This window comes from Ornithorhynchus anatinus, chromosome 11 (genome assembly GCF_004115215.2).
Source record: "Ornithorhynchus anatinus isolate Pmale09 chromosome 11, mOrnAna1.pri.v4, whole genome shotgun sequence".
In the NCBI taxonomy this organism is placed as follows: Eukaryota; Metazoa; Chordata; class Mammalia; order Monotremata; family Ornithorhynchidae; genus Ornithorhynchus; species Ornithorhynchus anatinus.
Genome location: NC_041738.1, coordinates 2,721,684 through 2,739,336, shown reverse-complemented (window position 1 = coordinate 2,739,336; position 17,653 = coordinate 2,721,684). Strand labels below are relative to the sequence as shown.

The 17,653-nt window shown below is 57.5% G+C and overlaps 1 protein-coding gene across 1 annotated transcript; it reads left to right on the top strand.

Annotated features, from left to right (window-relative positions):
- Nucleotides 1-3,989: 3,989 nt before the first annotated feature.
- PATE2 (prostate and testis expressed 2) lies at nt 3,990-5,857 on the top strand. Its single transcript, XM_029076204.2, has 3 exons — nt 3,990-4,160; nt 4,742-4,870; nt 5,559-5,857. Exons 1-3 carry the CDS (start codon nt 4,103-4,105, stop codon nt 5,684-5,686), a joined length of 315 nt encoding a protein of 104 aa, XP_028932037.1. The 5' UTR covers nt 3,990-4,102; the 3' UTR covers nt 5,687-5,857.
- Nucleotides 5,858-17,653: the final 11,796 nt, after the last annotated feature.

Sequence of the window (17,653 nt, the reverse complement as noted above, 5' to 3'; positions counted from 1 at the left end):
ACTTGTCCGCTGTGTGATCTTGGGCAAGTCGCTTCACTTCCCTGTGCCTCATTTACCTCATCTGTAAAAGGGGGATTCGGACTGCGAGCCCTATGCGGGACATGGACTGTGTCCAATCTGCTGAGCTTGTATCTACCCAAGCCCTTAGTACGGTGCCCTGCACATAGTAAGCGATTAAAAAATACCATTTAAAAAAAAAAGAAAAGGACAAAAGGAACCACGGAAGGAGACGGAGAAGGAGCGGAAAGTGGGGGTAATAATAGGAATAGCACTTAACACTTAGGGTGTGTGGAGCACTGTTCCTGGGAGAGAATACGCAGCTCAGGATTAGACATGGTCCCGGTCTTTTGAGGGGCTCACAGACTAAGAGGTAAGAGGACAAGCGAGGGGTGAAAGGATATCATGGAGGAGGCTCTCCCGCTAAACTGTAAACTTACTTTGGGCATGGAATGTGTCTATTATATTGTTATATTGTACTCTCCCAAGCGCTTAATACAATACTCCGCACACAGTAAGTGCTCAATAGATACGACTGATTGCTCGATTGTCCGACTGATTGAGAGAGGTGTCCAAGGCAGCAGAGAGGCCCAGGGGGATTAGGACTGAGATAGAGTCCAACAGCGTGGCTCAGTGGAAAGAGCCTGGGCTTCGGAGTCAGAGGTCATGGGTTCGACTCCCGGCTCCGCCACTTGTCAGCTGTGTGACTGTGGGCAAGTCACTTCACTTCTCTGTGCCTCATCTGTAAAATGGGGATTAAGACTGTGAGCCTCACGAGGGATTACCCTGTATCTACCCCAACGCTTAGAACAGTGTTCTGCACATAATAAGCGCTTAACAAATACCAACATTATTACTGGTGAATGACACTGGAGAGGACGGTCTCGAGAGAGGGAAGGAAGTGAAAACCAGATTTTAGTGGGTCACAAAGAGAACTGGGGGAGGAGAACTGAAGGCAGAAGGGTTTCTGGACCGGAAAGGGAGCCAGGAGATGGGGGACAGCAACAGCTGGAGGGAAGGTGGGGATCCAGTGGGCTTTTTTCGTAAAGGAGAGATCTGAGTATTTTTGAATCGGTCAGTCATATTTATTGAGAGCCTACTGGGTGCAGAGCATTGTACTCAGAGATTGGGAGAGTACATTATAGCAGAGTTGGTAGACACATTCCCTGCCGACGATGAATTTACAATCTAGAGGAAAGCAGAGAGAACGCTAGAAGGAATTAGGGGTCTTTGGAAGATGAGAGGGGGTGGGAAGGGGAGTCAGAAGCCCCGGCAGAAGAGGCGAATTTGAAGAGCAGGTGGGAGATCTCTGGAGAAACACCTGGGGAGGCGGAGACAGGGCAGGAGGAAGCAGAGACTCTGGGAAGTTCGTGCTGGAGGATTTCTATTTTACCCCTAGTCAGTGAGGTCATCGGGAGAGAGCGAGGTAGGGAATGAACGCTTTATGAGGGAGTTCAAAGTTTGGAATAGGTGATGGGGGCTGTTGGGGTGGGGAGGGAGGAGTCGACGATGGGGGTAAGAGAAGAGAAAGCAGAGTGGCCTAGGGGTTAGAGCACGGACCTGGGAATAATAATAATAATGTTGGTATTTGTTAAGCGCTTACTATGTGCAGAGCACTGTTCTAAGCGCCGGGGTAGACACAGGGGAATCAGGTCGTCCCGCGTGGGGCTCACGGTCTTCATCCCCATTTTACAGACGAGGTCACTGAGGCACAGAGAAGTTAAGTGACTCGCCCAGAGTCACACAGCTGACCAGTGGCCGAGCCGGCATTCGAACCCATGACCCCGGACTCCAAAGCCCGTGCTCTTTCCACTGAGCCACTCTGCTTCCCTGCTTAGCACACAGTAAGTGCTTAATAAACATCACAAGTTAGGAGGACTATGTATTCTAGGTTTCCCCTTTCGCTCCCCTTGGTGAGGTCTCGAGGTTCTCCCCCTGTGAGTTCAGGCCAGACTGACCAGCCCCACAGCAGCCTGGGGGTCGGGGCACTAAATGGCTATCATGACCAAGAGCGTCCAGGGTAGAGAGTGCTCTCACAGCCGAGCATCTCACAGCAGACAGCGCTCTCACCTCCGAGCACTCTGGGGCAGAAAGTGCTCTCGTGGCCAAGAATCTAGTGCTCTCCCAGCTGGCCCCACCGAAGTCGGTAAGCGATGATGACGATGGTGTTTGTAAAGCGCTTACCGTGCGTCGGTACCGGGGTAGATACAAGCTGATCGGGTTGGACAGAGTCCCCGTCCCACGTGGGGCTCACAGTCTTCATCTCCATTTTACAGCCGAGGTAACCGAGGTTCAGAAAAGTGAAGTGACTTGGCCAGGGTCACACAGCAGATAAGAGGCGCAGCCAGGTCCTTCTGACTCTCAGGCCGGTCAGCGCTCCATCCACTAGGCCCCGTTGCTTCCGTGGGCTGGATCCGAGCCCAGAGCTGGGGGATCCCAAGTTGCCTCCGTACCCGTTTGCGCCTGAGGCGGACACGGCAGTCCCTTCACCAGCCCCCACCCCCCAACCCGAGATGGGGGAAAGGTGGTGGGGTCCGTCAGACTCAGCCTCAGTCTTGCCCCGGACCCCGGGCAGTAGGCCAGGCCCAGCCCACGCGGGGCTACGGGGCCCGAGGGCGACAGAAGCCTCACTGACCCTCTTCCGGACTCCCAGAACTTGGCTGCCCTAGGCCCCGTGGCTGGAACCCCCCAGGCTGGGCAAGGGGTCCCCGTGGAGGGAGGGCAAACCCCTGTGAGTGGGAAGGTGGGAGAGGGCAGGGCCCTGTGGCGAGCGCGGCCCCACCGACTGACCGGGGACAGGACCGGATGCCCCCCGGAGAGGCCGGAGGAGCCGTCCCCGGCCTCCCTGGGGTCTTGCTCTCCGGACCCCGTCGCTGGGCAACACCCCCTTCCTGGGGTACGACCCCCGCCCCCCACCCCCCGACTCCAATAGAGATGTTCCGTGTCGTTCGGGCCCAGGATCCCCTCAGGCCCCGGGCTCCTGGGGCTGGTGGGAGGAGCATGGCCTGCAGGTAAGGGTCAAGGTGTCCTGTTCTGCCCATTGCCCGAGTTCTGAGGCCCACACCGTCCCCAGGAGAGGGGCATCTGCCCCTTTCTCCCCCCAACCCACCCTGGCTGCATCCACGCGGGGGACTAGAACTCACAGATGTCGCACTGGGGCTTCCCCGGCCTGCGGACCCCGGCTCGTGACCCCGCCCCCGCCCCCCAGGCTCCCCAGTTCCCAGGTCCCGAGCCCAACCTGGCCTCTAGCACTGGATGTCGGTAGGGAGGAGGCAGTATTATGGGATGGGGAGGTGGGGCTGTGGGCAGGACATCAGAGGCCCCGTTAACAGAGGAGGGGACAAAGCAGGGAATCTGGCACTGGTGGTGGATGGGGGGCTATGGGGGAAGGACCCCAAAAGGAAGTGGGGCTCGGGCGGAGGGGGAGTGGGGAGCTGGGGGGAATTTCCTGGACCAGATCCTCCTCTCCCCGCCCCCATCACGGGGTTCCCGCCGGGTCGGAGGGAAGGGGGCACCTCCTTGACTCTGACCAGGCGGGAACCCGGTGATGGGGGCGGGGAGAGGAGGATCTGGACAGGGGTGAGAAGCAGCGGGGCTCAGTGGAAAGAGCACGGGCTTTGGAGTCAGAGGTCGTGGGTTCGAATCCCGGCTCGGCCACTTGTCAGCTGGGTGACTTCGGGCGAGTCACTTGACTTCTCGGTGCCTCAGTTACCTAGTCTTGTGAAATGGGGGTGAAGACTGCGAGCCCCACGTGGGCCAACCCGATTCCCCTGTGTCTACCCCAGCGCTTAGAACGGTGCTCGGCACGTAGCAAGCGCTTAACAAATACCAACAAAACAAATGCCAACATTATTAAAGGAGGTACCCCCTCCCCTCCCCCCGATCTGCCCTCCCAGCCCCTCCCCGGCCCCCACTGGTGGGTGATCTTTCAGCCATCCCGAGCGGCTGCCACAGTCCCTCCTCCGGCCCCCATTGGCCGCCGCCCACACCTTTGAGGAAATAAAAAGCCAGGAGGTGGAGAAGACGGGTAACCTGGCCGCCGTGACCACTGCTCTGGACCCTCCCTGGTACCTCAGAGACCCGCCCGGGGACCATTCCTACCAGGATGGGGAAGGTCCTGCTGTCACTGCTGGGCCTGTCTGGCCTGATCTTCCTGTCGGTGGGTAAGTCCCCCAGCGGGGGCTCGGGGCTGGGGGTTGGGGGACTGGGAGGACCGGAGCCCCGGGGCAGGGCCGGCGGCAGGGCCCGTTCCGTGGCTCTGACCCCTGGAGCAACTTCTGCAGTCCAGTCCCCTGCCTCGGGGCCAGGCCGGCCCTGCCTTTCTGTGGGCTCCCGCTGGACGCCCTGGGAACCCCGAGATCAGGGTTGGGAGTGGAAGGAGGGAGAGCACAGCCGTCACCCCCTGGGGTGTTGGTGGTCGGGGCAGGGGTCCTCTGGGAGGGCCAGAGGGAGAGGTCAGCCCAGGGCTGTACCCTCGGCCTCATGACCCCCCCCTCCGCAGATCCTGACGGTAGCTGGACTGGGAGTCTGGGAGCCGTGCGGGCTGGGATTGGGGCTTCTGCCCCAAGCAGGGGTCACCAGTGTCGGGGAAGGGGGCTCACGGGAAGCATCCCCCGGAGGGACCGGAGTCGGAGGTCAGCTCTGAGCGGCTCTGCGGGACGGATCCCAGCCCACCTCCCCCGCCGGGGATTCCTAGGCCCCGGCGCCCTGTGGGGTTCGGTCTCAACTTTCCAATGCTCAGCAGATACGTCGCTCCTGTGCCACAGCTGCCAAGTCCTGCTGCGTGGGCACTGTTTGAAGGGCCCTTCCATCTGCATGGCGGAGCACAACGAGTCCTGCTACGCCACCAGGATCCTCATATCCCACCTTGGAAGTACGGGGCCGCAGCAGGGTGGTCTCACACGCACGCACGCAGACACACCCCCTCTCGCACATGCCCAACCTAATCGCAGACCCCCAACTCCACCAGGGGCCCAGCCAGCTCCTCCCCCCAGATTAGAGGGAATCCTGGTGGTCCCCAGGTTTGGGAAAGGGATCCCCGGCGTCCCCAGCAGGGGACAAGGCAGAGGGCGGGGCAGTGCGTTTTTCAAAGTCATCTTGGCTTAAATCCCATCTATCCTATAATGGGAGTTCTCTGGGGTCAAGGGAGTGAAATGGAGGGAGCGGGCTGGTCTCCCGTGCTGGTGCTGGGTTTGAATCCTTCTCTAGGCTCGGTCCGGGGAGGGGAGGGGGACCTGGGGGTTGGGGGCTGGGAGCTGGGGGCCAGAAGGGGAGTCCGCTGCTTTGCAGCTGGGTCCCTTACCCCATCTCTTCCTCCCTAACTCTCTCGTTCCCTTCCTCTTCCCCTTCTCCCTCCTCCCCTCTCCTTGCTCCCCTCCATCTCTTCTTCCTCCCCATCTCTCTTCTCCCCTCCATCTCTTCTTCCTCCCCACTCCCTGCTCCCCTCCATCTCTCCTTTCTCCCCTCTCCCTGTGCTCCTCCATGTCTCCTTCCTCCCCACTCCCCGCTCCCCTCCATCTCTCCTTCCTCCCCTTGTCCTTCCCTGCCTCCTGCCTCCCCAGACTACTTTGTTTGGTCCAGCATGCAGGGTTGCCTGAAGAACTGCCACAACCAAATTTCATTTCTTGGGAGACAGAGGGTGATCAGATTCTGCTGCGACCACGAAGACTTCTGCAATGTCATCACATAACCGGGCCTGCTCCGGACCCTGGACACCTGCCCCAACTTGACCCCCTCCCCCTGCCCCGCAACCTTGCCCCACTGTGGCCGGGGAAGGCCCAGGGTGAGGAGCCAAGGTCCAGGGAACCCCGGGGGCGTGGAGGCGCTGGATGTCATGATCGCTTTTTCCCATAAATTCTATCCTGGCCCCAGGAGAAGAGTCATGTTTTGTTCGTTGTTTTTTAATGGAATTTAAGTACTTGCTATGTGCCAACCACTGTTCTAAGCGCTGGGGTGGATACACCGTAATCAGGTTGTCCCACGAGGGGCTCACCGTCTTAATCCCCATTTTACAGATGAGATAACTGAGGCACAGAGAAGTTATTTGCCCAAGGCCACCCGGCAGAAAATAATGCCATGATAATAATAATTGTGGTATTTGCCAAGCTCTTCCTTTTGCCAAGCAGTGTACTAAGCGCTGGGGTAGATACAAGATGACTGGGTCCCTCATGGAGCTCACGGTCTAAATAGGAGGGAGAACAGGTACCAATCCCCATTTTGCAGATGAGGGAACTGAGGCACAGAGAAGTTAAGAGGATTGCCCAAGATCACACAGCCAGGTAGTTGCAGAGTCAGGATTAGAACCCAGGTCTAGAACCAGGTCCCAGACCCATACTCTTTTCACCAGGCTACACCCCTTCTCATACTGTTTACGGAATGGGCGGCTGGCCCCCGTCGTAGACACTCACTGGATCACTAATCATTAGGGGGGACGGGACGGGACGGGCCTCACCTTATCTGACCCCCAGACAATCCGTGGAATTTATTGCGCACTTAGATCATGGGAAAGTACAGTACAGAAGAGTTGAAAGACACAATCCCTACCCACAAGGAGTTTACAATCCAGAGGGGAAGACAGATGTTAAAAGAAAGTACAGGTCAGGGAAGTAGCAGAATATGAGGATATGTACGTAAGTGCTCTCGGGTGACAGAGGGTTTGGACGGGGACAGACCCAAACGCATAAGGTGATACAGGAGGGAGGGCAAAGAGGTTGGGGAGATGAGAGGCTTCCTGGAGGAGTTATGATTTGAGAAAGTGTTTGAAGGTGGCTCGCTGTGGGCAGGTAACGGGTCTACCAACTCCACTGTATTGAACTCCCCCAAGTCCTTAGTACCGTGTTCTGGTTATGTTAATAACGCAATAAATGCCACCGATGGGAGAGTGGTGGTCTGTTGGATAGGAAGAGGGAGGAGGCCCCAAGCAGGGTGGGGAGGGGCAAGGGATTGACAGGGAGAGATGGGGGCACAGTGTTAGAAGAGCAAAGTGCGTGCGGTGGGATGGAGAGGGAGGGGAGCGAGGTTAGGCAGGAGCAGGGAAGCTGAATGAGTCCCTTAAAGAGCTGTATACAGGGACACACCGTTCCAGTGCTCTGACTCCAACCCAATTTACGGCGCCCCGGTCAATAGCGCACATATAGTCTGTTAGCGTAGCCAAGGCCCGGTTGATTAAAGACCCGGTTCCGGAGGCGTCCCTATTTGATCTAGTCCCTGGCTAGTTCCGGAGCCTGCTCACTGTTTCCACTGTCTACGGACCGGGCTTCATACAATTAGCTCCGACTCCGTCCGGGCCCCAGTGGCGCTTCTAGTACAGTCAGACACAGGGTACAGGCACCCAGATAATGAACAACAATGCACTGCAATTAAACAAATCAAAATAACGGTGTGAAACCAAGTAGCTGGGCAGGAGGACTACTAATGATAACGATATTTTTTAAGCACTTGCTACGTGCCAAGCACTTGGGTGACACAAGACAGTCGGGTTGAACCCAGTCCCTGTTCCGGGGCTCACAGTCTAAGCTGGAGAGAGAACAGGTATTTCATCCCCATTTTACAGATGAAGAAACTGAGGCACAAAGAAGCAACTTGCCCAAGATCATTCAGCAGGTAAGCGGCGGATCCAGAATTAGAATCCGGGTCCCCTGACTCCCGGGAACGTGTTCTCTCCACCGGGTCATGCTGCTTCTCAGGAGCGGGCACGGTATATTCTGAGGAGCCCACGGATACTCGGCACTTTACTAAACGCTCGGGAAAGTTTAACACAAGCCCAGGACTCGTTCCCTGACCACAAGGAGCTGTCCCTCTAATGGGGAGACAGGTAGAAATATTTTTAGTCGTCGAAGGGGGCAGTCACCGGTGCCCACCAGGTCCAAGCCGCCGTTCTTGCTTACAGAGAACCGGGATCCCCGGCCCCTCCCAGAGCTCTGAATGCCGGGAAGGCTTCACTCTGGCACCGAGCTCCCCGACACCAGCTCGGAGGAAGTCGGGGGGGGGGGGGTCTCTTACCCAGGCTGGTCGGCTCTTGGGGGCAAGAAGTGGGGACAGTCTGGCATTGGGTGGGTATCATAAACCAGAGGGCCTAGAGTGTTGGAGCCCCTGAATGGCACCAAATTCCGGGTCCCATATCTGAGTGGCCTGAAACGTTAACTGATATCGGGAGGCCCGGGACAGTCACTCCCGTCCCTGGGGGACCCGGCGTGGACAGAACCTCAGGAACTGGGGAGGGACCCAATTCCCCAGGCCACGGCCAGGTCGCCAGAGAGCTGTTGGGGTGAAGGTAATTATCTGGAGAACGCAGCCCAAATCCCCAGACTGTTGCAGCCGGTAGACCCGGAAGATCCAGGCTGAGGGCCCCTGGGGAATATCACTCTGAGCCTGAGGGGAAGGGAGGGAGGTTCCAGATGGCAGAGCACCCCCCCCTCACCCCAGCAGGGGTTGGGGAGGGCAGGCCCCACCAGCAGGGCTACTCCACCGGTGGCATCACTTCTAGATCTGGTGTGATGAACTTCCCCTCCCCCTGACCCCGTTGGCCACTGCACCCCGGGCTGGGGGGATAGAGCTGGTACCCCGGGGGGAAAGGGTCAGTCTGCCGTGGCCACTGTCCCATTGCCCAACGTCCCCAGATCCTCAGCTCCAGGGACCGACTGGAATGGCCGGAGTCCTCCTGCTGGGCCTCTCCGTCCTGCTCCGCCTGGCGGGGGACGGTGAGGTGAGGGGTGAGGAGACCCTGAGGCCGAGACCACGACTGCAGCCTTCCAGCCCTTCCCCTCCACGTCACAGGGCTCAAATAGGGAAGAAGGACGTGTGGGAGGGAGGTTGAGGAGACAAGAGACGGAGAGGGAGAAGGTGAGGAGGTAGGACCCGTCTTTTCTGCCAACTCCACCCGGCGGGCCCGGCGGAAACTCGGCCCAGGATCGACGCGGTCGCCCGGGTCGGCGCCGCTGCTTCGGCCCGAATTACCCGAAGCAGGAGGCGGGACAGGTCTGCCCCGATAGGGACGTCTGGCCGCCCGAGGTGGAAGTGACCCCCGTAGGGAGGGAGCCAAGGGCAGGGCTGGCCAGGGCTGGGGGCTGTGTTCTGAGCTGAACGGTCCCACTGGCTGGGCCACAGTCACCCCACCCGCCCACAGTGGGAACTCTGTGACCTGCTTTCTGTGCCCCACTCTCTGGGCCCTACCCTCAGTGACCTATCTTCTGTGTTGTGCCCACCGCCCTGTTCTCTGTCATTTGCTCTCGGAGCCATGATCTCTGTGCCCTCTCAGTGCCCTGTTCTCTGTATTCCGCCCTCAGGGCCCCACCCTCTGTGCCTGGCAGCCTTAGCCCTCTGGTGTCTCAGCCCCTTCGAATCCGCCGTGCAAGACGTGCCCCAGGGGTGATGCCAACCGCTCCGCTGAGCAGAATGCAATGTGCCAGACCAAGAAAGTCTTCTCGGGTGAGGGGACCGACAGAATCTGGGGGAGGATTTCTCCGTCCTGTCCCCCACGCCCCCAGCTCAATAAAGCATCCCAAGGCCGCTGTAGGCAACAGTGCCACCCTAGGACTGCCCTGCAGAATTGGGAACCAGGGAAGGAGAAGGGAATGAGGTCCCTGAGGAGCCAAGGTGGGAGCTTGGGCTGGGCCCTCATTCCGGGCTGATAATCCTGGGTGTTGGGGGGGATGTGGCTGGAGGTGGGAGGGGGTTCATGGGCGGGAGGCTCACCGGGGTCTGTCTCCCACAGTCCAGATGCAGAAACGCCTGTTGTCCGTTGTGCGGTGCCAGAAAAACTGCCTGGCTGAGTCTCTGGCGAGAAGGGCCCTGCACATAATCATCACCTGCTCTAACAACCAGGATTTCTACAACCAGCCCTAGGCCCGGTCCTCTTCCCGCGGCCAAGGCCGGCAGCCCCCGGCTCCCCAAGGACCGGCCCCCTGCCCACTGGACCGTAGCTGACCCAGCCGGCTCAGGCGCCCACCATGCGCAATAAACACCCGGTTCATCTGGTCTCTGCATTTTCTTCCGCCCCTCTGCTCCAGGGCCAGGTTCTCCCAACCCACTGGGTGTCATTCCCAGACATTTTCCAACCCTGCTCCTGGGACTACTGTCTTGCCCTTCAGCCCCAGCCCCCTTAGTCTGCTCCCTCTGCTCCTCAAGGGCAGTGAATGTTCACCTTCCTTCCTTCCTTCTTAGACTGTGAGCCACAAGTGGAGCAGGGAATGGGTCCGATCTGATTAGCAAGCTGAGAAAAAGCTTGGCTTAGTGGAAAGAGCCCGGGCTTGGGAGTCAGAGGTTGTGGGTTCTAATCCCGACTCTCTCATTTGTCTGCTGTGTGACCTCAGTTACCTCATCTGTAAAATTGGAGAGTAAAAAATGTGAGCCCCACGTGGGACAATCTGATTACCCTCTATCTACCCCAACGGTTAGAACAGTGCTCAGCACATAGTAAGTGCTTAACAAATACCATAATAAAAATTATTATTATTATTATTATTATTATTAACCTGTATCTATCCCAGCGCTTGGAACAGCATTTGACCATCGTAAGCGTTTAACCGCATGGCGTGTAGAGAAGCAGCATGGCGTAGTGGATAGAGCACCGGCCTGGCAGTCAGACAGTCATGGGTTCTCATCCCACCTCTGTCATTTGTCTGCTCTGTGATTTGGGGCAAGTCACTTCACTTCTCTGTGCCTCAATTACCTCATCTGTAAAATGGGGATTAAGACAGTAAACCTCGTTTGGGACAGGGACAGTGTCCAACCTGATTACCTTATATCTACACCAGTGCTTAGAACAGTGCTTGGCACATAGGAAGCGCTTAACAATTACCATAATTATTGTTGTGGCATTATTGTATCATATGAATTATAATAATAATCATTCATTCATTTGTATTTAGCGAGCACTTAATGTGTGCAAAACACCGTACTAAGCGCTTGGAAGAGTACAGTAAAACAACTAATAGACATATTCCCTCTCCACAGTGAGCTCACAGTCTAGAGAGGATAATAATAATGAAAATACTTCCCCCTTGGGACACCACATAGCTGGGCATGTCGGTGGCACACGGGCAATCTGAGGGGCACCAGTCTCTCTGACTGAGGCTGGGGCGGCCCAGGATCCGCAGTCTGGTCCAGCTGGCAACCTCTAGAGCCTCTCCCAGGTTCAGGGTTCGACTTCTGCTCTGAGGTAAAGACTGATCTTGACCTGGTTCTCCAACTCCATTCCCCTTGACCAGACAGGGAATCGGAGACCGTAAGCTTGTTGCGGGCAGGGAATGTGCCTACCAACTCTGTCGTATTCTCCCAAGTGCTTAGTCCAGGGCTCTGCACGCGGTAAGCATTCAATAGATACCACCGATTGATTGGGCAAAGCTATCCCTAGTGGGGGCATGGGGTCCCTTCATGCCTACCCAGCTCCTCCCCCTAGGGTCTGGCTCCAGAAGGGGGCCTCCTGGGTGGATGGGGTCCTTTTAGGAGGCTAATTGTCCCCCTCCCCTGGCAACCCCAGGCAGGGGCAGGAGGCAGGCTTGGAGCCGGGCAGGTGGACAGGCTGCGATGTTGCACTGATTGGGTCCAGTTCATCTGGACAATGGCAGTAGGGGAGAGGGAGGTGTCCCGTTATTAGGCCCATCCCTAATAGGGGGAAATCCGGCTGCGTCTCCCACCAGAGGGAGTGAGAAGCCCCCCGGGTGGTGGTCCCCATATCCTGCCCCCGGGGGTGGCCCTAGGTCAGAATTGGGCAGAGGGTCTCTGCTGCTGCTGAGCAACAGGGGACCGCTTTCCCTGGCTATTCCCGCCCCATGCTTGGACACAAGCAGGTCTGGGTCCCCCAGGAGAGACTGGACCCTTCCAATTGCCCGGGTACAGATGAGGAAACTGAGGCAGCAGCCGGGCACGCTTGTTGTGGAATCGTCAGCAAGGCGGCCCCAGCCCCAGCTGACTAGGCCCTCTCCTATCCTCACCCCCTACCTCATTGTTGCGGCCTTGAAGACCAACTAGAGCAGCCCGCAGTCCCTGCGGCATTGGAGACTCCGAAGGTGTGTGCGGGGGGGGGAGGGGGCTCTGTCCCATCCCCATCCCCTCCTGCCACCCCCCAGCGCCACCCATCCAGTTCCGAGTGGGCAGCCGGCCTTTCGCAGTCCGACGGTCCACGCCAACCCGCCCGCGGCTTCCGTTTGGGCATAAAAGCCAGGAAGCGAGGGCGGCGGCCTGCCGTCAGCACGGCTCTGTGCCCTCCCTCCCCTTCCCTGGTCCCTGGGCCCACCGGTGCTCCGCCCCACCGGGATGGACAGGATCCTGCTGCTGCCGCTGCTGCCGCTGAGCTGCTATTTCCTGGTCCACTTGCTGGTGGGTAAGTCCCCGGCAGGGTCGGGGTGTGGGAAGGGGCTCTGGGTGACCACAGCAGGGGGACCCGTAGACCAGCGCTCGCCACTTCCTTCTGGTTGCCGGATTACCGGTCACCCACGGTCCCTTACCCTGGCAGGGGCTGGCAAAGGGGGCGAAGCTGAGATTGGGGCAGAGGTTGGGGCAGGGGCAGAGACTGCGGCTGGGACTGGAGCTGGGTTGGGGGCAGTGCCGGGGGTGACAGTAATATTCGGGGGGTTCGCAGGGTGGGAAACGTCAAACCCAGAAGCCTCCTGGCTGAGCGACAGGAGCAAAGGCATTTTGACTTGGGATGTTTTAGGAGACTGGTCTGAGGAAGGACCGGGGTGGGCGTTGGAGAAGAAACGGGGACGTAGGGAAGGTCTACGGAAGGCAAGGACCCCAGCCATCGGGTAATTATGGTATTTGTTAAGTGCTTACTATGTGCCAAGCACTGTTCTAAGCACTGGGGTAGATACTAGGTGATCAGGTTGTCCCACGTGGGGCTCACAGTCTCAATCCCCATTCTACAGATGAGGTATCTGAGGCACAGAGAAGTTGAGTGACTTGCCCAAAGTCCCACAGCAGACAAGTGGCCGAGCAGGGATTAGAAACCACGTCCTCTGACACCCGAGCCCGTGCTCTTTCCGCTAAGCCACGCTGCTTCGGGTCCCGGGGAGGCCGTGGTCATCAGTTAGTTCTGCCGGGCACACTGTGCTAAGAGCTGGGGTAGGTAGGCGACATCAGATGAGTCACGGCCTCTGTGTCCCAGGGGCTCCCAATCTAAATCGGAGAGGCTAAGCTAGTAGCGGGCAGGGAATGTGTCTGTTTATTGTTGCGTTGTTCTCTTCTGGGTGCGTAGTAGAGTGCCCTGCACCCAGTGAGCGCTCAATCAGAACGATTAAAAACCAAAAAAAAGAACAAAAGCAGCAAAAGAGCGAACAAGTTCCAAATTGAACGGCGAAATGACAGTAAAAGAAGGGAAACAGTGCGGTGACCGCCACTTCTCTGACCCAAGCCGGAAGATTGGTGGCTTCGGGGTCTTGCTGATCTTTTCCTTCCCTAAGGCCGCTCCGTGCCCTCCTCCAAGCCGGGGGCTTCACGGGGGCAGACGGGCGGCCCCGTCTACGAGTCCCCTCCGACCAGAAGCAGGCAGGGGCCGTCCTCTCGTCCCCCGTCCCCCGTCCCCTGGAGCAGGCAGGGTCTGGGGGGAGACTCCTCTCCTTCCCTCTTCCCTGCCCTGCCCGCCTCAGCCGGGCCCTGGCCTGCGCCCCCCGACCCCCACGGGCCGCAGGTGGGAGCCCACCCTCGGCCCCCGTGGCCCGCAGGCGGCAGAGGCCCCGGAGGGGGGGTGGCCGGTCATGCCCGCCCCCGGCCCCCGCTCTCCGCAGATGCCGCCCTGCTGTGTAACAGCTGCGCCTTCAAGGTGCGCGGGCACTGCGTGAAGAACCGTGCCACCTGCATCGCTCAGGTAAACGAGTCCTGCCAGACGGAGAGGGTCTACCGCTCTTACCGAGGAGGTAGGCCGCCGGGGGCCGGGGGCCAGGGCCCAGGGGCCGGAGGAGGTTGGGAGGAGCGGGGACCCTTCCCACTGGGCCGGGGACGGGCGGAGGGGCCGGATGAGGGAGAAACGGGGGCAAGGGCAGTGGTAATACTGATAGTATTTTTAGTGGCATTTGTTAAGCTCCTATTAGGTGCCGGACACTGTACTAAGCTCCGGGGAAGATACGAGCTAACCAGGTTGGATACACTCCCCCCCAGCCCCCACCCAAGTCTGTGAGCTCTTTGTGGGAAAATCGTCTCTCTTTCCTGCCGCTTCCAAGCGCTTACTACAATGCTCTGCACACTGTAAGCGCTCGGTAAATGCGATTGAACAAGTGAATCGGGGATTAAGACTGTGAACCCCAAGTGGGGTACGGGACTGTGTCCAACCTCAGTAGCTTGTAGCTACCCCAGCGCTTAGAACAGAGCCTGGCACATAGTAAGCGCTTAACAAATACTTCAGTTATGTTATTCATTCATTCAGTAGTATCTACTGAATGCTTACTGTGTGCAGAGCAGTGTACGTTATCCCGCTTGGGGCTCCCAGTCTTAATCCCCATTTTGCAGAAGAGATAACCGAGGCCCAGAGAAGTTAAAACAGAGAAGTTAAAAGAAAGTTGCCCAGGGTCACACAGCGGACGAGTGGCACAGCTGGGATTAGAACCCAGGGCCTCTGACTCCCAGGTCCCGGCTCTTTCCACCAGACCACGCTGACTCTCATGTTTTTTATCGCTTATCTTGGGCAGAGCACAGTATGAAGCAGGGGCACGGGCGTGGGCGGGGGCAGAGACTATAGACTGTAAACTCGTTTTGGGCTGGGAATGTGCCTGTATATTTTTGAATTGCGCCCTCTCAAGCGCTCAGTACAGTGCTCCGCGCACAGTAAGTGCTCAGTGAGTACGATTGAATGAATGAATGAATGATTGAAGAAGAGGGTCAGGGCTCAGCCCGGGCCTATGACGGTGCCCTCCGGCCAGGGTACATCTTCAAGTATGCCAAGCTGACCTGCTCCGAGCACTGCTTCGCGTTCGAGTTGTTCACCGGGAACCTGCGGAGCATCGTGTCCTGTTGCGACAGCGGGGACTACTGCAACAAAGGGATGCCGGCCCAGCAGTGGATCCGCCTGCGCAGAGCCCCTCCTCTGGCCCGAAGTCCTGTCCAAGACGAGTGGGGAGGGGGTGGGACCGCCGCGGGGGAGCCGGCCGCCTGGGTGGGAATGAGCGCTCAATAAACCCCCCTCCCCAGGAACGGCCGGCTCTCCGGGCTTCTTGTCCTCGCGCCTTCAAACCCACGCGCCCGCCCGGGGATCCGGAGATCGGGGCTCCCCTCCAGTCCGGGTGGTAATAGCGGTAGGTGTTGCCCAACCCGCCTCCCTGGCACCTAGGTATCGAGACCCCCCCGGGGGACAAGCCCTCTCCACCTCCGCCACGGCCACCCAACAGATGGGATCCGGCCCGTGGCTAGGAGGAGCCCGAGGCCCAGGACAGGCTTCTGTGACCCGGCTCGGGCACGGCATGGGCACCCACCCTGGGCACCGCTCAACGGGAAGGACTCCCTGATCCCCGGCTGATCCGTCTCCCAGGCAGGGAGCCCCGCGGGGGTCCCAGAGGGTTAGCTGTACCCTGATAGGATCCCTGTTCCAAGAAACTACAGGTTCCTAGGAAGGGGAGACCCCCAGAACTGCCAGACAATCAATCGGTCAAGGAATCAGTGGTGTTTAATGGAGGGCTTACTACGTACAGAACACTGAACTAAGTGCTTGGGAGAATACAATAGAATTAGCAGACAAGTTCCCTGCCCATAACGGGCTTAGAATCTACAGATGAGCTTACAGTCTAGAGGCAGAGAACCTGGACAGGTAGTGAAGACCCCTAGACAAACAGTTGAGCCCTTAGAGAGCGAGACTTCCCCTTCCCCCCCCCCCCCAAGACAGGCAGTGAAGACCCCCAACAGAGAGTGAAAAGCAACATGGCCTAGTGGAAAAAGCGTGGCCCTGGAGGTCAGGAGACCTGGGATTCAATCCCTGCTCCCCTACTAGCCTGCTGGGTGACCTTGGGTAATCAATCAATCACTGTTATTTACTGAGCTCTTACAGTGTGCCGAACACTAACCTAAGCGCTTGGGAAACTACAATACAATAAGTAGATCCCAGCCTTCAAGGAGCTTACAAGACCGTCAACTCCATGTGGGACAGGGACCGCGCGTGGCTTAGTGGAACGCGCCCGGGTTTGGGAGTCAGAGGATGTGGGTTCCAATCTCAGTTCCACCATTTGTCCAGTGTGTGACCTTGGGCAAAGCCACTTAACTTCTCTGCGCATCAGTTACCTCATCTGTGAAATGGGGATTAAGACTGGGAGCCCCACATGGAACAACCTGATTACCTTGTATCTCCTCCAGCGCTGAACAAACGTCATAATTATTATTATTATTATTGTTATTCTCATGCATCGACCCCAGTGTCAGTACGGTGCTTGGCATAAATTGTGTGTTTAACAAATAGTATTATTATTATTATTATTAGCACGGGCCAAAGCTGGCAAGCTTCTACTCTTCCCTTCCCCAGGCCAGGGTCCCCGAGATTGTGTTGGATCACTCACTTCTGGTGCCTTTAGACTGAGTTGCTGAAATTAGGGGAATCCCTGCTGGCTGGAGGGTCTCTGAGCATCCAAAAGCCCCCCTCGTTCATCTGCCATCTTCCCACCAGCTGCTGAAAGTCCTGGTACTCCTTCCATGGTAGGGTGTGCCTCAGAGGAAAGAGCCAGGGCTTGGGAGTCAGAGGTCATGGGTTCTAATCCCAGCTCTGCCACTTGTCAGCTATGTGACTTTGGGCGTCACTTCACTTCTCTGGGCCTCAGTTCCCTCATCTGTAAAATGGGGATTAAGACTTTGAGCCCCACATGGGACAACCTGATCACCTTGCATCTCCCAGCGCTTAGAACAGTGCTTTGCACATAGTAAGCGCTTAACAAATACCATCATCATTATTATTATTATGAGGGGTGAGACCTCGGTCTCTCTGCGGCATCTCCAGGGAACGGCTGAGTTGTCAGCTTCCTGGGGGTTCTCGGCTCTGCCGGATCTTGCTTCTTGTGGCTCCGGGCCTTCCTCCCCTCAACCAATCAATCGATCAATCATATTTATTGAGCGCTTACTGTGTGCAGAGCACTGTACTAAGTGTTTGGGAGAGTACAATATAATCATCATATTTACTGAGTGCTTACTGGGTGCAGACCACTGTATTAAACACTTGGAAGAGTACAACGTAACAGAGTGTCCAACCTTATTTGCTTGTATCCTCCCCAGCACCTAGTACAGTGCCTGGCACATAGTAAATGCTTAACAAATACCATAATATTATTAGTTGGCAGACGTATTGGCAACAGTGAGCTTACAGTCTGGGGGGGGAGACAGAATTAATATAAATAAATAAATTACGGACAGGTACGTAAATGCTGTAGGGCTGAGGGAGGGTGAATAAAGGGAGCCAATTCAAGGCTCCAGCAGCTCTTGTTCATGGGGATGGGCTCTGGGCTGCTGCCTCAGTTTCCCTAGATGGTGCAGAGGCCGGGCTGTGTGCACCGTGCAGCATTCCAGGGTCTTCAGCGCTCAAAAAGGAAACTATCGATAATCACATCTTAGTGTCTCCTAACAACAAAGTGGGCAGTTCTCTGAGAAAAAGGGCAGCCTGTTTTACAGAGACACACACATCCCTCTCCCCACCCCGGACCCCGCCTGAGCAGTCTGCAGGCAGGACCTCGGGAATTTGTGGAGAAATTCCCAG

Coding starts and splice junctions, on each gene's coding strand:
- PATE2 (XM_029076204.2), top strand. CDS start 4,103: ATGGGGAAGGTCCTGCTGTCACTGCTGGGCCTGTCTGGCCTGATCTTC. Junction 4,161..4,741: donor CCTGATCTTCCTGTCGGTGG/GTAAGTCCCCCA, acceptor AATGCTCAGCAG/ATACGTCGCTCCTGTGCCAC. Junction 4,871..5,558: donor CCTCATATCCCACCTTGGAA/GTACGGGGCCGC, acceptor CTGCCTCCCCAG/ACTACTTTGTTTGGTCCAGC.